The 20,101-nt window shown below is 37.9% G+C and overlaps 1 protein-coding gene across 1 annotated transcript; it reads left to right on the top strand.

The window, feature by feature from the left end:
• The first annotated feature begins 208 nt into the window (after positions 1–208).
• Positions 209–19,712, top strand: LOC132550865 (sulfide:quinone oxidoreductase, mitochondrial-like). Its single transcript, XM_060214956.1, has 10 exons — positions 209–525; positions 5,884–6,054; positions 7,454–7,507; positions 9,899–10,096; positions 11,096–11,199; positions 13,858–13,963; positions 14,316–14,499; positions 14,784–14,851; positions 17,331–17,509; positions 18,139–19,712. The coding sequence occupies exons 1-10, from the start codon at positions 316–318 to the stop codon at positions 18,209–18,211; spliced, it is 1,347 nt and encodes a 448-aa protein (XP_060070939.1). The 5' UTR covers positions 209–315; the 3' UTR covers positions 18,212–19,712.
• The last annotated feature ends 389 nt before the right edge of the window (positions 19,713–20,101 follow it).

The raw sequence follows: 20,101 nt of genomic DNA on the forward strand, positions 1-20,101 counted from the left end.
TATCTTGACCACGTAAAAAAGATATTTTTTGTCATTCCCAAGTGGAAAATAACTTGTGTTATAGTTCATGATGTCTTTTGTTCACACGATAACTTGCACGTGTGTTTCACTGTAGAACGTGAGTTGACAAGGTCTTTTTCATTTGTATGTGTCCTGACATAACCTTGCAGTACAACTTCCGGGTCAACAAAAGCACGTTCCACATGTGTGCCAGCCCAGGCGAGACGGAGTAAACGAACACAGATCACGATCACATTCTACCGTTAGCAGACGATATTCACAGGTCGGGACAAACATACAGGATATCGAGACTGCATGAAAATGGCGTGCAAGCTTCTACAAAATTCTCGAGTTGTCATTCTAGAGGGATTTAAATCCAGATCAAGAAAATTCTCGACATCCCTAAATGCACAGAAAAATTATAAACTTGTCGTCGTTGGTGGAGGGTCTGGAGGTTGTGCTGTCGCTTCCAAATTCGTGAAAAAACTTGGAGCAGGGAACGTGGCAGTGATTGAGCCAAACCAGGTAGGTTTGACCGTGATATATAGGGGTGAAAAATAATGACGGAAAAATAATTTCTACAACGTTATATATCCAGACCCAGAATTATCAAGTCAGTGACCTCGACCTTTGATCTTTAGCCCCCGACAAGATTACGTATTGTTATCTTAAGCAGGTTTATCTCTAGAACTCCACCAGATTATTGAACCCGAGTTGTTGTGAATACATAAAGGTTAGGTTCTAGATCAAATAGATATAAATTTAAACGATATTTCTATCTACTAAATTTAGCCCAAAGGGTTCTGATTATCGGAAATTTTATTAAAAGCTTGTCCTCGGCTAAGATAGAAATAAGATAGCAGATAGATAGTCAGAACCCTTCGAACTGTACCAAAAGTTGATCAGTTTTGTAACTTGAAACTTGCTTTGTATTGAACAAATTTAGGGTCTGATTAGTAAAAACAAAATGGCTGATTGTTGGCCATCTTGGATTCCAACTATAGTTTGTTTTAGCATTTACTGGAGAAATACTGAATGGTTTTATCTATTATTATATATGAAGTTTCCACTAGGTCCCTTTTATTCTGCAATCTTAATTTTAGACTGATCAGAGAGAAAAAAAAAAAAAAAAATAGCTGAACGGCTGCACCATCTCGGATTATGAAAGTTATAGGTAGTTTGTTATCATGATTTCTGTAAAAAGGGGTTGGATTGATTTTCATCATATGCATTATATAAGTTCCCCTTTGTACATGTTTGTACTTAGTTTCTTTTCAGTCAGATAATTAACGGTATAGCAGAAAGATGGCCATCTTGGATTTTGACGATTTTTTATGTATTTTTTCTTTCGTCCCTTGTTGTGCATTCTTCATCTTTCGTCCCTTGTTGTGCATTCTTCATCTTTCGTCCCTTGTTGTGCATTCATCATCTTTCGTCCCTTGTTGTGCATTCTTCATCTTTTGTCCCTTGTTGTGCATTCTTCATCTTTTGTCCCTTGTTGTGCATTCTTCATCTTTCGTCCCTTGTTGTGCATTCTTCATCTTTTGTCCCTTGTTGTTCATTCTTCATCTTTCCTCCCTTGTTGTTCATTCTTCATCTTTTGTCCCATGTTGTGCATTCTTCATCTTTCCTCCATTGTTGTGCATTCTTCATCTTTTGTCCCTTGTTGTGCATTCTTCATCTTTTGTCCCTTGTTGTGCATTCTTCATCTTTTGTCCCTTGTTGTGCATTCTTCATCTTTCCTCCCTTGTTGTTCATTCTTCATCTTTTGTCCCATGTTGTGCATTCTTCATCTTTCCTCCATTGTTGTGCATTCTTCATCTTTTGTCCCTTGTTGTGCATTCTTCATCTTTTGTCCCTTGTTGTGCATTCTTCATCTTTTGTCCCTTGTTGTGCATTCTTCATCTTTTCTCCCTTGTTGTGCATTCTTCATCTTTTGTCCCTTGTTGTGCATTCTTCATCTTTTGTCCCTTGTTGTGCATTCTTCATCTTTCCTCCATTGTTGTGCATTCTTCATCTTTTGTCCCTTGTTGTGCATTCTTCATCTTTTGTCCCTTGTTGTGCATTCTTCATCTTTCCTCCCTTGTTGTGCATTCTTCATCTTTTGTCCCTTGTTGTGCATTCTTCATCTTTCCTCCCTTGTTGTGCATTCTTCATCTTTTGTCCCTTGTTGTGCATTCTTCATCTTTTGTCCCTTGTTGTGCATTCTTCATCTTTTGTCCCTTGTTGTGCATTCTTCATCTTTCCTCCCTTGTTGTGCATTCTTCATCTTTTGTCCCTTGTTGTGCATTCTTCATCTTTTGTCCCTTGTTGTGCATTCTTCATCTTTCCTCCCTTGTTGTGCATTCTTCATCTTTTGTCCCTTGTTGTGCATTCTTCACCTTTTGTCCCTTGTTGTGCATTCTTCATCTTTTGTCCCTTGTTGTGCATTCTTCACCTTTTGTCCCTTGTTGTGCATTCTTCATCTTTTTTCCCTTGTTGTGCATTCTTCATCTTTCCTCCCTTGTTGTGCATTCTTCACCTTTTGTCCCTTGTTGTGCATTCTTCATCTTTCGTCACTTGTGCATTCTTCATTTTTGGACTGATCTGGGAAAATGAAAGACCAGCCATAAAAAAAAATTTGCCAAACATTTTTGTGCTGAGGTTAAACTGCCATGAGTTACTCTAGTTAACAGTAGAGGTATATTGATTTCCTCCTAATCTGTCGCCAATTATCTATCCTCACATAAACACTGTTTACCACACTACCTAAATCATACCCTATTGTGATAGTTTTACAGATCCTGAACTGCATCACAGGTTTGGGATGGAACCTTTTGTCCTCTTTTTAGCCTACCATCATCAGATGGTGGTTTATTTAAATTACACTGCATCCATAGTCTGTTGATCTGCCCGTCCATAACATTTTTATTATGGCTGTAACTTGAAAAATAAGATATGGATCTCATCCAAGTTTCATATGTAGGTTCCCCTTAGTCCCTAGTTGTGCCCATTTGATTTTGGGAATGATCAGAGAAACAAAATGGCCGACAGGCAGACATCTTGGATTTTGACTTTGAAAGTTTGTTACACTATTTCTTGAGAATTGCAAACTTTGGGAATTTGACATAAATGTGAAATAATTGCAAGTGGGAAAGGTTCCCAAGATCAGCCCCGAAAAACCCTCAAAAATACCTCAAACATTGACATTTATGTGTATAAAAGGATAGCTCCATGGTGACAAACCCTGCACACAATAATTGTGTCCAAGTCTTTACGTCTAATATGAGCACACATCAGACTAATATGATGGATGCATTCAATAATGATTTTTATCAGCTATGGAAAGCCCAGGACTTCCAACCAAAGGTCAAGGTCATCTTGATATTGCTCTGTATGATAGGATTAGTTGTCTGTTGGTGCTTGGTATCTATCACCTTTGTTATAGTTGACTTAAGTTCCTCTGTGGTGCCTAACTCTTCATAGTTTTTTTTTTTGATTAACACTGAAAAAAGGTTTGACCAAAGAATATGATTTACGAAGGTTGTGATTCCCTTCAGGCAGATTTTAGACATTTAGAAAAAAAAGCCTGGCATTGTGATACTGTCTGACTGATTATATATACTACAGACCAAGTCAAACTCTTCATTATTTCAATATTTATACTGAATGTTGAAAATAAGTATTTAATGTACTGATTAGCACCTGAAGGGACCTGACAAAACAAACTTCCCACACAAGGGACATGACAAAACAAACTTACCACAGGGACCTGACAAACAAACTTCCCACAGGGACCTGACAAAACAAACTTACCACAGGGACCTGACAAACAAACTTCTCACAGGGACCTGACAAAACAAACTTTTTATACAGGGACTTGACAAAACAAACTTCCCACACAAGGGACATGACAAAACAAACTTACCACAGGGACCTGACAAACAAACTTCCCACAGGGACCTGACAAAACAAACTTCCCACAGGGATCTGACAAAACAAACTTACCACACAGTGACATGACAAAACAAACTTCCCACGCAGTGACATGACAAAACAACTTCCCACAGGGATATGACAAAACAAACATCCCACAGGGAACTGACAAAATAAACTTCCCACACTATGACCTGACAAAACAAACTTTCCACAGTGACCTGATAAGTCAAACTTTCCACACACGGACCTGACAAAACAAACTTCCCACACGGACATGACAAAACAAACTTCCCACACATTGACCTGACAAAACAAACTTCCCACACAGACATGATAAAACAAACTTCCCACACATTGACCTGAGAAAACAAACTTCCCACACAGTGACCTGAGAAAACAAACTTCCCACACGGACATGATAAAACAAACTTCCCACACAGGGACCTGACAAACAAACTTCCTACAGTGACCTGACAAAACAAACTTCCCACACAGTGACCTGACTAAACAAACTTCCCACACGGACATGACAAAACAAACTTCCCACACAGGGACCTGACAAAACAAACCTTTTATACAGGGACTTGACAAAACAAACTTCCCACAAGGACATGACAAAACAAACACAGGGACCCAACAAAAAAACTTCCCACAGGCACCTGACAAAACAAACTTCCCACACTATGACCTGACAAAACAAACTTTCCACACACGGACCTGACAAAACAAACTTCCCACACAGGGACCTGACAAAACAAACTTCCCACAGGGCCTGACAAAACAAACTTCCCACACACGGACCTGACAAAACAAACTTCCCACACAGGGACCTGACAAAACAAACTTTTTATACAGGGACTTGACAAAACAAACTTCCCACAGGCACCTGACAAAACAAACTTTCCACAGGGACCCGACAAAAAATCTTCCCACAGGCATCTGACGAAACAAACTTCCCACACAGGAACATAACAAAACAAACTTTCCACAGTGACCTGACAAAGCAAACTTTCCACACACGGACCTGACAAAACAAATTTCCCACACAATTACCTGACAAAACAAACTTTCCACAGGGACCTGACAAAACAAACTTCTAACAGTGACCTGACAAAACAAACTTCCCACACAGGGACCTGAAAAAACAAACTTCCCACAGGGCCAGACAAAGCAAACTTTTTATACAGCGACCTGACAAAACAAACTTTCAACAGGGACCTGACAAAACAAACTACCCACAGGGACCTGACAAAACAAACTTCCCACACACGGACCTGACATAACAAACTTCCCACACAGGGACCTGACAAAACAAACTTTCCACAGGGACCTGACAAAACAAACTTCCCACAAGGACCTGACATAACAAACTTCCCACACAGGGACCTGACAAAACAAACTTCCTATACAGGGCCTGAAGATTTTTCAGCCACAGAATATGTATGTAATTAATATAGTACTGTGATATCAAACAAATTTAAAAACACAGAAGTCAACAAAGAAGCCAGGTCAGTCAGGTTCCTGACTACAATTCACATTGTCTCTGAAGAGCCACAGGGTTGTTCCTACATCAAGTTCTGTTTGTGTTTGTGACACAGACTCAATAACACTAACACCTCATTGCTCTGTGTCGGTACGTAAACAAAGTGATGATGACAACTTGTTTACAATAGTTACAGCCAGATATTGGTTATAGTGTACATAAGGATGTTTCTTAAACTCAGTTTACACATTGTTGTGATGTTGTTGTCACAAAGGTGTAGTTATAATACGATCACAGAATAAAAAAGTAGATTTGATGATTCAGAAACTGAAGCTTGATGTATAAAATTGAATGTAATATCTTTGATCTGTCATACAGATTGGATTTCTTCCATTTAGCTGTTTAGGGAAATCTATGTATTTCAGGTCAATGTGTTTGTTGTATTCTGTTTGTTTATTCTTTGTTTCATTATTACTTGACAGACCCACTACTATCAGCCAATGTTCACACTGATAGGCGGAGGGATCAAGACTCTATCAGATTCGGCACGACCAATGAAATCCGTCCTACCAGCTAAATGTGATTGGATTCAATCAAAAGCTGTCAACTTTGACCCTGTGGGTCAGAAGGTCACTACAGCCAGTGGAGAAGAGGTATACAAACCTTCTGAGTCTTCTTCAGTCAGTGTTTCCCTGTTGATACAAATAAAGGATAACTTTTAACTTTGTCTGTCAAGTATATCAAAACATTATGGAATTTATAATTACTTTGGCTCTTATTTTTATGTGAATTTTGATGAAAGAGATGCCTGTAGACTTTAATTGAGAATCCATAATGTTGCCAATTCCTCATAATTAAGTAATTTCATATCAGGATCTGCTCAAATGTAAAATTCTAGAATCACATATTTCTTGACTTTTGATTACAATTTAAATATTTCAAAATTAAATTTAGGAACAAAAAAGTATTAAGTTAATGTTTAAACAGAGCCTGGAACATCTTTTAAACACAAATAAACACTGAATGATGTATAGGAGTTTGGAGAGTACAAAGTTACAGACAGACACTGTATGATGTATAGGATTTTTGAGAGTGCAAAGTTACAAATAGACACTGTATGATGTATACTATGTTTTTTGAGTGTGCAAAGTTGCAAACAGACACTGTATGATGTATCTTGGGGTTTTTGAGAGTACAAAGTTACAGACAGACACTGTATGATGTATAGGATTTTTGAGAGTGCAAAGTTACAAATAGACACTGTATGATGTATACTATGTTTTTTGAGTGTGCAAAGTTGCAAACAGACACTGTGTGATGTATCTTGGGGTTTTTGAGAGTACAAAGTTACAAACAGACACTGTATGATGTATCTTGGGGTTTTTGAGAGTACAAAGTTACAAACAGACACTGTATGATGTATATCAGGTTTTTTGAGAGTACAAAGTTACAAACAGACACTGTATGATGTATATCAGGTTATTTGATAGTACAAAGTTACAAACAGACACTGTATGATGTATATCAGGTTATTTGAGAGTACAAAGTTACAAACAGACACTGTATGATGTATATCAGGTTATTTGAGAGTACAAAGTTACAAACAGACACTGTATGATGTATATCAGGTTATTTGAGAGTACAAAGTTACAAACAGACACTGTATGATGTATATCAGGTTATTTGAGAGTACAAAGTTACAAACAGACACTGTATGGTGTATATCAGGTTATTTGAGAGTACAAAGTTACAAACAGACACTGTATGATGTATATCAGGTTATTTGAGAGTACAAAGTTACAAATAGACACTGTATGGTGTATATCAGGTTATTTGAGAGTACAAAGTTACAAATAGACACTGTATGATGTATACTAACTATGTTTTTTGAGAGTGCAAAGTTACAATTAGATTGTATTAAGCCCTTCTGCATGAAGAATAAAAATCTAGTTTCAGTACTGACCATAGACTTCTGTATAACTCTTATCTTTATCCATCATGATCTAAATACTTTTATTCTTTTTTAATGTCTGATTGTCTCCTCCCTTTCAGGTTGGTTACGACTACTTGGTAGTTGCTATGGGGTTACAGCTGAACTTTAACAAGGTTGGTAATGGACATTTCATTAAAGTTTTATTTAAATATTTTTTTTTTGGTTATTAATGTCAATAGAATAAAAGTTCTTGTAGCAAAACTAGTAGAAGATTAGAGTATCCTTGGTACATCAGTTTCCCCTTAAAAACTATTTACTTCGCTATGTCAATGAAGTGACCCAAACAAATACATAAATTAATTCAATTATGTTCATATTATAAGACTTATTTCAAAACACTGATCACTGAAACACCGGTATTTCTCTTTAAAAAAATATCCACAGATCTGACCTCAAATTTCCTCACCTGCATTGATATGTGTTTCAGACATGTGACTGTACTTTCATTTCTGATATATATCACAAACTATTTGGATACAGTTAATTTTTCATCGGTCAGTCTACAATTTGCTAGTTAATGAAAATTAGAAATGAGTCATCAAAAGTGATAATTTAAAAAGCATCACTTTTCCAATTTAAGATGTGCATGTTTGGACTTTCGTAGTCAAGAAATTGCATGAAGGCTTGACCTATTATTCATGGTTGATTTTTATTCACTTTGAAGACGACAACAAAACATTGGCATTCGAGGATGGATTGATTAGTTATTTCATATCTGGGAAGATGGTTGACATGTGAAAATGTAAATTAAGAAAAATTTCACAAATTTGCCAGTGAAATATTAACACAGAATATTTCATGGTGAATGGTTTTAGGTCATCGTGCTTCATTCGTCGTCGTCCGCCGTGCACCGTACGTAAACTTTTGACATTTTAAACTTCTCCTCAAGTTCCACCAGTGGGATTGGGCTCAAACTTGCATGAAATGATCCTGAAGTTGTCCTGACCAAGTTTCATTTTTTTATGGTTTGTCTGAAATCCAAGATAACTGTCATTGCCACCATTTTGAAAAATGTATTTTAAACTTCTTCTCCAGTTCCACTGGTGCCATTGGCGGGAATGTTTAGGAAAGGTAGCCAACAAAGTGTTGCTGTTTTTTAACCTTGTCAAAACTTTGATACAGCAGCCAGGGAGGCCATTTTGTAACATGATTACACAAACATGGTAACACTTGTTACAGCTACCTACTCCTCACCAAAACTACCTTCTGCATCATGGAAAACAGCTTCTTAGTAAGATTTCATTCAAAGTAGAAACAATAACCTTTCCCCCCTGCTGAAAGTTTTTGTAGTCACATGACCGTTAAGGCCTGAGGGCCTCTTGTTTATACTTTCTGAAAGTGTGACATGTAACAGCAACCAAAATTATCCTGGTGCAAGGTCACGCAGGTCAATAGTGCATGTGATACTCCTCTACAAAAAGGCTGTTCCAAAATAGATCATAGTACAGAACAGATGTCCAGACGATATGATGTTTCTGTGACTACACAGTCCCCTTCATCTTATAACACAACAAGTAGAAGATTAGAGTGCGATGTTTCAATGACTACACGTTCACCTTCATCAGGCAAATGACCAGTGTTTGGAGCGTACTAGCACTGACGTACATAGTGTGCGAGATCTACACGGTCACCTTCATCAGACAAATGACCAGTGTGGAGCATACTAGCACTGATGTACATAGTGTACGAGATCTACATGGTCACCTTCATCAGACAAAGGACCAGTGTGGAGCATACTAGCACTGACGTACGTAGTGTACGAGATCTACAAGGTCACCTTTATAAAAAAAAAATGACCAGTGTGGAGCGTACAAGCACTGACGTAGGTAGTGTACAAGATCTACGCGGTCACCTTCATCAGACAAATGACCAGTGTGGAGCGTACTAGCACTGACGTACGTAGTGTACAAGATCTACACAGTCACCTTCATCAGACAAGTGACCAGTGTAGAGCGTACTAACACTGATGTACGTAGTGTACGAGATCTTCACGGTCACCTTCATCAGACAAGTGACCAGTGTAGAGCGTACTAACACTGATGTACGTAGTGTACGAGATCTACACGGTCACCTTCATCAGACAAGTGACACGTCTGAAGTGTACTAGCACTGATGTATGTAGTGTCAAGATGACCAATAGTCATTTTGTTTCATCTGTCGCAGTACGCCGTGGGTTGTGTGTAAGCTTTTTCTTTTAAACCCTATTCTTCTTTCATACCTGGATGGGTTTCAACCAAATTTGGTACGATGCACATCGAGTGAGATTAATCATTTCTTAAATTCAGAATTTGATTCGTTTTGTGGTTGAGGGTGGGGATCCAAAGGGGGATGTGCTGAAATTAGATTTAAAGCCTTACTCTTCCTTTCTTCGTGGGTGGATTTCAACAAGCTTTGGCCTGATTCATCAGTTAGGGTAGGCAATTATTTTAATTATTAAATTCAGAAATTTGATTTGACCCCAGGTATATTAATTATTAATAGATTGTTTGTTGCTTTGTTAACAGATCAAGGGGCTACCAGAAGCATTTGACCTTGACCCTCAGGTTGTATCAAACTATTGGACAAAGACAGTTGTGAATACATACCCAGCAATACAGAAATTCAAGGGAGGTAATGCCATCTTCACCTTCCCCAACACGCCTATCAAATGTGCTGGAGCTCCCCAGAAGATAATGTATCTGGCTGAGGAACTTTTTAGAAAGGTATGATATCACAGGTCAGAACGTCTCAGAAGGTAATGTATCTCGCTGAGGAACTTTTTAGAAAGGTATGATATCACAGGTCAGAACGTCTCAGAAGGTAATGTATCTGGCCGAGGAACTTTTTAGAAAGGTATGATATCACAGGTCAGAACGTCTCAGAAGGTAATGTATCTGGCCGAGGAACTTTTTAGAAAGGTGTGATATCACAGGTCAGAACGTCTCAGAAGGTAATGTATCTGGCCGAGGAACTTTTTAGAAAGGTGTGATATCACAGGTCAGAACGTCTCAGAAGATAATGACACTTTTGGGATTAAAAGTTCAGATAAGGAATTAATGTGTACTCTCTACTAATGAAGTGATGGAGTTTTATCTCTCCTTCCCAAATATGCTATCAAGTGTGCTGGGGCTCCGTAGAAGATAAGTTACTTCAATGAGGAATTTTCATAAAGGTAAAATACACCTGTAGGAACTCTCCTGAAGATAAGTACCTTATAGAGAAACGTTTGAGAAAAGTAAGATATAATCTGCCACAGCCTCCCTCCCCCTCCCCCTGCAGACCTGCAGATAATACCTCACTGAAGAACTTTTGAGAAAAGTAAGCCATAACCTGCCAGAGCAACTCCCCCCCCCTCCCCCTGCAGATAATACCTCACTGAAGGACTTTTGAGAAAAGTAAGATATAACCTGCCAGAGCAACCCTCCCTCCCCACCCTCCACCATCCCCCTGCAGACCTGCAGATAATACCTCACAGAAGAACTTTTGAGAAAAATAAGATAAAAGCCTGTGTGAAACATACTCATTGATGTTTTTTATTAATTCTGACCTAATGTTGGAGGAAAATGAATTAAAAAAAAATGATAGTAAATCTGGAAAATGTGCCTTTATTGCAAGATTTGACAATATAAAAATATTTAGAAATGATTTATTTGATTTTGAAAACTTCCTGATGTTGGTTTCTTACTTAAGAGATGTTCATTTAACAAATTGTTTATTTCCAGAACAAAACCAGACAAGATAGTGAAGTAATATTTAACACTGCACTTGGTGTAATATTTGGTGTCAAGAAATATGCAGAAAGTTTGCAGAAAATAGTAACAGCAAGGTAAACACATAATCTCTTGCTTAATGGAACTGTTTCTAATCTTAAAATAGCAAAGATGAAATTTGATTGTGTTGACAAAATCATTTAGTTACCTATTTAGTTACCTGAGTGAGTATAAGACAGGGACATTCTGCCCAAGTAGCAAAATTTCTGTCTGTTTTGCACCTTGTAAGAACACAGTCTGAAAAATCTCAAACTTGTACTTGTAAAGCTGTTGTAGGCAGTAAAGCATCTGCTTTATGTCAGTTTGGTCAAAATTGGTGGGAATACTCCCAGGTAACCTGTCTAAATATAGCACATGGGGAAATCCAGAACTGAAAGGTCACTGGATCATTGATTTTATGCACTGTATGTATTTGTTAATTAAACTTTCTGCTGGTGTTACAATGTTATTGCTTCATTAGGCTTATTCCTGTTGACTTTATAATTTAAGTTTTGTTCTGTTTGGCTTATAACAATGTAAATTATGTCCCAGTCAGGCTGCACAGATTTTTGTTACCAAGGCGATCTAGCTAGATCTATATAGAATTTCCACAAATTAAATATCATATGTTTATATAAATGGTATATTGAGGTGTACAATTTCCATAATAATATAAGTAGATGATTTTGTACTGGTTTTTTTTTAAATCCATCCTATGAAATCCTAACTTGTGTGGAATATCCCTTTAAGAACTATCTAATTATCCGTTGAAGAACAGTTTAAAAATATGGATACAAAGTTTTGATGACTTACTACCGACCAATATACCTACCTGGTATCTATCAGGAGTTCAGAGCCTATTAAACACTATCATCAGCTGTGTGACACAGATATCAGAGTACTTTTGTTAGGGACCAGTTATTAAGTTCTAGGAATGAAAAACTATATGTAAGTCAACACTGCATCAAAATAATAGAAATATATAGAAGTTTATAGAATCTAGTAAGTAATATCGACGGTATGGTCCAATATTGGTACTGGATCTTCTATATATAGAATCTAGTAAGTAATATCGACGGTATGGTCGAATATTGGTACTGGATCTTCTATATATATAGAATCTAGTAAGTAATATCAGCAGTATGGTCCAATATTGATACTGGATCTTCTATATATAGAATCTAGAAAGTAATATCGACGGTATGTTCCAATATTGGTACTGGATCTTCTATATATAGAATCTAGTAAGTAATATCGACGGTATGGTCCAATATTGGTACTGGATCTTCTATATATAGAATCTAGTAAGTAATATCGTTGGTATGGTCCAATATTCGTACTCGATCTTCTATATATAGAATCTAGTAAGTAATATCGACGGTATGGTCCAATATTGATACTGGATCTTCTATATATAGAATCTAGAAAGTAATATCGACGGTATGTTCCAATATTGGTACTGGATCTTCTATATATAGAATCTAGTAAGTAATATCGACGGTATGGTCCAATATTGGTACTGGATTCTCTATATATAGAATCTAGTAAGTAATATCGACGGTATGGTCCAATATTGGTACTGGATCTTCTATATATAGAATTTAGTAAGAATCTAGTGAGTAATATTGACGGTATGTTCCAATATTGATATTGGATCATTTATATATAGAATCTAGTAAGTAATATCGTTGGTATGGTCCAATATTGGTACTGGATCTTCTATATATAGAATCTAGTAAGTAATATCGTTGGTATGGTCCAATATTGATACTGGATCTTCTATATATAGAATCTAGTAAGTAATATCGTTGGTATGGTCCAATATTGGTACTGGATCTTCTATATATAGAATCTAGTAAGTAATATCGACGGTATGGTCCAATATTGGTACTGGATCTTCTATATATAGAATCAGTAATATCGTTGGTATGGTCCAATATTGATATGGATCTTCTATATATAGAATGTAATATTGACGGTATGGTCCAATATTGGTACTGAATCTTCTATATATAGAATCTAGTAAGTAATATCGACGGTATGGTCCAATAATGATACTGGATCTTCTATATATAGAATCTAGTAAGTAATATCAACGGTATGGTCCAATGTTGGTACTGGATCCTAACAAGCAAATGTTTGTTGGATGTGTATTACTGGGATAGATATATAATCAATGAAGTAATAGCAACAGTACAGACAAGCGAATTGTCAAATATTTGAGGCAACCTGACCCTTTATCAAGACACAAATGTATATTAATTACATCACATACATAGAACATAAAACAAATACAAAGTTATAAATCTGAATCGAGAGCGGTGGTGTAAATTTAGGTGTCTCGATAATCCCTTCGGTCGATGGACCCCGAAGGCCCTTTATAGCAGACGAAAAAAACCCATCCCAAGTTGAAGTATTTAAGATAGTGATTACATATAAGTTATATATATATACCAAAAAAAATAAAAGTATTCATTTTACAACAACTTTGAAACAAGCTATTAGCTAATAGTAGTGACTTTTGGATGGAAGTGTGAAAAGGATTTCACTGAATATGGGAAGAAATTGTAGAACCTGAGAAAACCGTTGTTGTTCAACAAGTGAGCCCTATACCATTCCAAATTGTCTGCTCAGGGATCCAGGGTGTCTAGTTTAAAGAAGAGTGTGTAACCACTGCACCACCCAAACATCCATAATATTACAATCTGTATAAGATAATTTTTTTCTTGTTTTAGAAATATCAAAGTTAACTATAAAAGAAACCTTGTAGAAGTGCGAGGTGCAGAGCGTGAGGCTGTGTTTGAGAATCTCGACAAGCCAGGAGAAATGGAGGTGTTTAAGGTGAGACAAACAATAGACATACATGTATGTTGTAATTCTGGACAAGTCAGGAGAAATGGAGATGTTTAAGGTGAGACAAACAATAGACATACATGTACGTTATAGGATTTTCTCAAAGTAACCTTTTTTTTTTGTTAAAAAGTCAACCGGACAACAATATAGACTGGAAATTGTCACTGTAGTTTATTTCCATGACGATACAGTTGAGCCTATAACAAGTCAGGAGTTAACTACAGGATAGGTACTGTACATCTGTTTTGTTAACAGAGGTCAGAGATAAGTTCGTCTTTTGAGAGAGAAAAAAATGCCCGTAAATTGATTCAACATTATAATGTTTGTATACTGTTTTCAGTATGACTTGCTGCATGTGACTCCGCCCATGTCCACTCCGGACGAGTTACGTACCAGTGCCATCGTGAATGAAGCAGGGTTTGTAAATGTGAACAAGGAAACATTACAGCACACAGACTATCCAAATATCTTTTCCATTGGTGACTGCAACAGTGCACCTACATCCAAGACAGCTGCTGCAGTAGGTAAGGTCAGAGGTCAAACTAGGTTAGCATCAAAGGTCAAACTAGTCCAGGGTCATGCTATGATATAGTGTAACCATTCACACGTTAACAATATTGTCCTTGGTGAAATAATGGAAGTTTGTATGCACATTTCATACATATTTATGATACTGACATTTCTGTCAATTGGATGCTGTCATATTAACAACATCTGAAAGTTAAAAGTGTACAAGTGTTGTCAGTAGTTATTTCTCTGTCCTGTCAGCTTCAGCAAATAGTACAAAGTATCAAATGTTTTGCTTCAGCGGCCCAGAGTGGAGTGTTGGAGCGTAACTTGTCAGCAGTGATGAATGGAGCAAAACAGTCAGCACAGGTACAGTATAATGATTGAATTGTAACTAGCATGTATCACTAGGGGTGGTCAGTATCACTAGGGGTGGTCAGTGTCACTAGGGGTGGTCAGTGTCACTAGGGGTGGTCAGTGTCACTACGGGTGGTCAGTATCACTAGGGGTGGTCAGTATCACTAGGGGTGGTCAGTGTCGCTAGGGGTGGTCAGTGTCACTAGGGGTGGTCAGTGTCACTAGGGGTGGTCAGTATCACTAGGGTTGGTCAGTGTCACTAGGGGTGGTCAGTGTCACTAGGGGTGGTCAGTGTCACAAGGGGTGGTCAGTATCACTAAGGGTGGTCAGTATCACTAAGGGTGGTCAGTATCACAAGGGTGGTCAGTGTCACAAGGGGTGGTCAGTGTCACTAGGGGTGTTCAGTGGGTGGTCAGTATCACTAGGGGTGGTCAGTATCACTAGGGTGGTCAGTGTCACTAGGGTGGTCAGTGTCACTAGGGTGGTCAATACCACTAAGGATGGTCAGTATCACTAGGTTTGGTCAGTATCACTAGGGTTGGTCAGTATCACCAGGGGTGGTCAATATCACTAGGGTGGTCAGTGTCACTAGGGTGGTCAGTGTCACTAGGGGTGGTCAGTGTCACTAGGGTTGGTCAGTGTCACTAGGGTGGTCAGTATCACTAAGGTGGTCAGTGTCACTAGGGGTGGTCAGTGTCACTAGGGGTGGTCAGTATCACTAGAGGTGGTCAGTATCACTAGGGGTGGTCAGTATCACTAGGGTGGTCAATATCACTAGGGTGGTCATTATCACAAGGGGTGGTCAGTGTCACTAGGGTGGTCAGTGTCACTAGGGGTGGTCAGTGTCACTAGGGTGGTCAGTATCACTAAGGTGGTCAGTGTCACTAGGGGTGGTCAGTGTCACTAGGGGTGGTCAGTATCACTAGAGGTGGTCAGTATCACTAGGGGTGGTCAGTATCACTAGGGTGGTCAATATCACTAGGGTGGTCATTATCACAAGGGGTGGTCAGTGTCACTAGGGTGGTCAGTGTCACTAGGGGTGGTCAGTGTCACTAGGGGTGGTCAGTGTCACTAGGGTGGTCAGTATCACTAGGGGTGGTCAGTAACACTAGGGTGGTCAGTATCACTAGGGATGGTCAGTAACACTAGGGGTGGTCAGTAACACTAGGGGTGGTGGTCAGTATCACTAGGGGTGGTCAGTAACACTAGGGTGGTCAGTATCACTAGGGGTGGTCAGTAACACTAGGGTGGTCAGTATCACTAGGGGTGGTCAGTGTCACTAGGGGTGGTCAGTGTCACTAGGGGTGGTCAGTGTCACAAGGGGTGGTCAGTATCACTAAGGGTGGTCAGTATCACTAAGGGTGGTCAGTATCACAAGGGTGGTCAGTGTCACAAGGGGTGGTCAGTGTCACTAGGGGTGTTCAGTGGGTGGTCAGTATCACTAGGGGTGGTCAGTATCACTAGGGTGGTCAGTGTCACTAGGGTGGTCAGTGTCACTAGGGTGGTCAATACCACTAAGGATGGTCAGTATCACTAGGTTTGGTCAGTATCACTAGGGTTGGTCAGTATCACCAGGGTTGTCAGTGTCACTAGGGTGGTCAGTGTCACTAGGGGTGGTCAGTGTCACTAGGGTTGGTCAGTGTCACTAGGGTGGTCAGTATCACTAAGGTGGTCAGTGTCACTAGGGGTGGTCAGTGTCACTAGGGGTGGTCAATATCACTAGAGGTGGTCAGTATCACTAGGGGTGGTCAGTATCACTAGGGTGGTCAATATCACTAGGGTGGTCATTATCACAAGGGGTGGTCAGTGTCACTAGGGTGGTCAGTGTCACTAGGGGTGGTCAGTGTCACTAGGGTGGTCAGTATCACTAAGGTGGTCAGTGTCACTAGGGGTGGTCAGTGTCACTAGGGGTGGTCAGTATCACTAGGGGTGGTCAGTATCACTAGGGGTGGTCAGTATCACTAGGGGTGTTCAGTATCACTAGGGTGGTCAATATCACTAGGGTGGTCATTATCACAAGGGGTGGTCAGTGTCACTAGGGTGGTCAGTGTCACTAGGGGTGGTCAGTGTCACTAGGGGTGGTCAGTGTCACTAGGGTGGTCAGTATCTCTAGGGGTGTCAGTATCACTAGGGTGGTCAGTATCACTAGGTTTGGTCAGTGTCACTAGGGGTGGTCAGTGTCACTAGGGGTGGTCAGTATCAGGGGTGGTCAGTATCACTAGGGGTGGTCAGTATCATTGTATATTTTTAGAGTTTTCATTTCTTAAGCAAGTCACTCATTTGGGAATGATTGAAACTATATTCTCTTGTACAGAAAGTAAAAAAAATGTTTTAAATAAGTTGTATGTTTTGTTATATCAAGTCATCACTGGTTTTGCATCAATTTTTGTTGCCAAATTGGTTCCTTACTATTGGATACCTGTGATAATTGTGTGTAATTAATTTGTTCTGATTACCACAATGATGTGAAGTAACTCTGAATTCTCTCTAGTATGATGGCTACACCTCGTGCCCACTGATCACAAGCCGAGGTAAATGTATCCTGGCCGAGTTTGACTATGACGCTCAGCCACTGGAAACTTTTCCAGTAAACCAAGGAAAAGAGCGATCTTCTATGTATCACCTGAAGGCCAGCGTTATGCCTGAACTCTACTGGAAAATGCTTCTCAAGTAAGTATCGCTCTACAGTATACATGTCTTAATTTTCGCACAATGAATTTTTTTTAATAAATGAGAGCAATGGTGAAGTTTGTTTACACAATCATTGCTATATAAACGTCACACAGAAAATACTATTGATGACAAAACATTGCAGTACATTGAGTGTGAAAATCACTAGAATTTATTACAGTCATTGAATCTTAACACTTGGCACCGATTGTTCAATGGCTGGTTAGAGATAAACACTGCTTAGTAAAATATTTTCAAATATGAATCGAGCAGAAGTGAGGAAAGTCTTTGTCATGGTATACGTGTAGATTTGTTGATACCAGTAAAAATTTTTCACAAACCACCGGTTATCTGCAACAAACTTTTGATCAACTGGAGCCAGACGTCCCACGATGATGGCCTTCGAGTTTTATATATTAATTCTATATTGAATTTAACACTCTGTTTTGTTCAGTGACACCAATTAAAATTTTTCACTACCCACTAGTTATCTGCAACAAACTTGTATCTCGTTAGATTTTGGTGAGAAATAAAACTCGATTCTGGAGATTGTTTAGGAATGGGATTATGTTTCCATACAACTGAGACAGGTTCACAGTACATACAATATCAGAGTAACTCTGTTACAGGGGCAACTGGAATGGACCGGGTGTATACAGAAAATTGATGAGGTTCGGAATGGGATCATCAGGGAAAGCGTGAAACACTCCGGACAACCTTCCAACTGTTGATGCTGTTTTATTGACTTTTGAAATTAATTGCCACCTTTGTTATTTTCCAACCTTATAAATAGGTAAAAAAAAGCGATTTGTATAGATGAGTAAAATAAATGTGTAAAATAAATGTGTAATATAAAATCAGCACTGGTAATTGTTCGGTTTACTATGTACCTGGGATACGGGATGTAGGACATAGCATTTAGATGTCAAAATTAAATGATTAAATGTTATTAATCTTAGCATTTGTCCAACCTTAAATCCTTATTTTTGTTAGATTTTACAGCAGATAATCTTGTTTAACCAATCCAGATCTTATTTTGTTATATGAGCTGTTATGCCTTGTGTTCTGACCTGTAAATGTGTTTCCAAAATGGTAAAAATCTGTTGAAGTACATAGAATTTAGCTGAAATGCTTTTGGTTTTTATTTTAGATGATACAACTAGTCGCTTGATGAGTTTAATTAGTCGGGAATACAACAATAACCAAGGCGAATTTGTACTGCTAAGGTTATAAGAGCTGAGAGGCTAAAGTTGTAATTTGTATACTGAATACATGTACCAATCAGAACATATAACATATGTTAAGGAGTAGAAATTAAATTTTAAATTTAAAATGCATTGAAATCATGTTTGTTATGAATATGAATACAACAGGGTCAAGATTTGATGAATCAGTAGACACAACATACGAATTGTTATCATTTCTTACAGCATTTCTTCAGCATTCTGTTTGGACGCCATATGAAGATTTTTACAAGCTTGTGTATATCATGGAGATATAAAAGATTCAGAAATGAAAGTGCAAGTGATTAAATATGCAGGTTCTTCAAATTTATTTTTATATTGATATATATATATATATATATATATGTAAGTATATATTTGAGAAAATTTGAAAAAAAAAATCAACAAAAACACAAGAAAATATATACTATGTTATTATATATTTATGATTCAATGAGTTTCAGTGCTGTTTTTTTCTTTATTGGAGAATAGAAAATAAAAACAAACTAAAGACTGATTGGAACTAATGACCTTCACCCCTTACAGGACTCGTTAGGTGTAAAGTCCATGCTGTATGAAGTTTTTTACAACTGTGTATATGTATATAAGAAAATAAGTGAGTGATGGAATGGTTGTGTTAGGTGGTATTAATCAGTTTATAGTGCCATAGTAAACCCAGGAGGTTATCTTCACAGTGAAGTCATGGTTCCATATGAGTTTTGTAAAATTATTTTATTTTGTAGGGCTCAAATTTCTATGTCTGTATGAAAAAAAAATGTTTTTGTATTTTTTTTTTATATTATGGATAGATAGTGCTATGTAAACATTTTGGTGGATTTGTACCCAGGAAATCACTGGAAATGAAAACCGACAAAAATTAAAGATTTTACTGTAATTTATATACAAATGTATGTTTTGTGTATGCTGTTTATGTTGCAGTTTTAAACGAAATGAAAATAAATTTTATGTTGTATAACATTTATACTGAATCTGTTTTAAAGATTTAGACTATTTTACTGCTTATTTCACAAATATGGTGGCCGAGTGGTTAAGGTGCCTTACCATCTTTATCACTAGTCCTCCACCTGTGGAGGTTTGAGGCCTATATAGGGCAGTTGCCATGTACTGGCCAAACATAGTTTAGTGGCTTTTCACTGGGAACTCTGGCTTTCTTCCTACGCCCAAACCGCACACATCCTTAAACAACTGTTTATAAGACAACAATGATTTTAACTGTTTTCACAAGAAAATAGATAGTATTCTTTTACATATATTAATAACATTGCATGTTATTACATTACATGTAATATATTTTAATATGGTTATCAAACATTTAGCTTGTAAAATTGCTTAAGGAAGTTTGAGGTAT

Source organism: Ylistrum balloti, unplaced genomic scaffold (genome assembly GCF_031769215.1).
Source record: "Ylistrum balloti isolate Yb309-2 unplaced genomic scaffold, AGI_CSIRO_Ybal_v1 Utg370154, whole genome shotgun sequence".
Classification (NCBI taxonomy): Eukaryota; Metazoa; Mollusca; class Bivalvia; order Pectinida; family Pectinidae; genus Ylistrum; species Ylistrum balloti.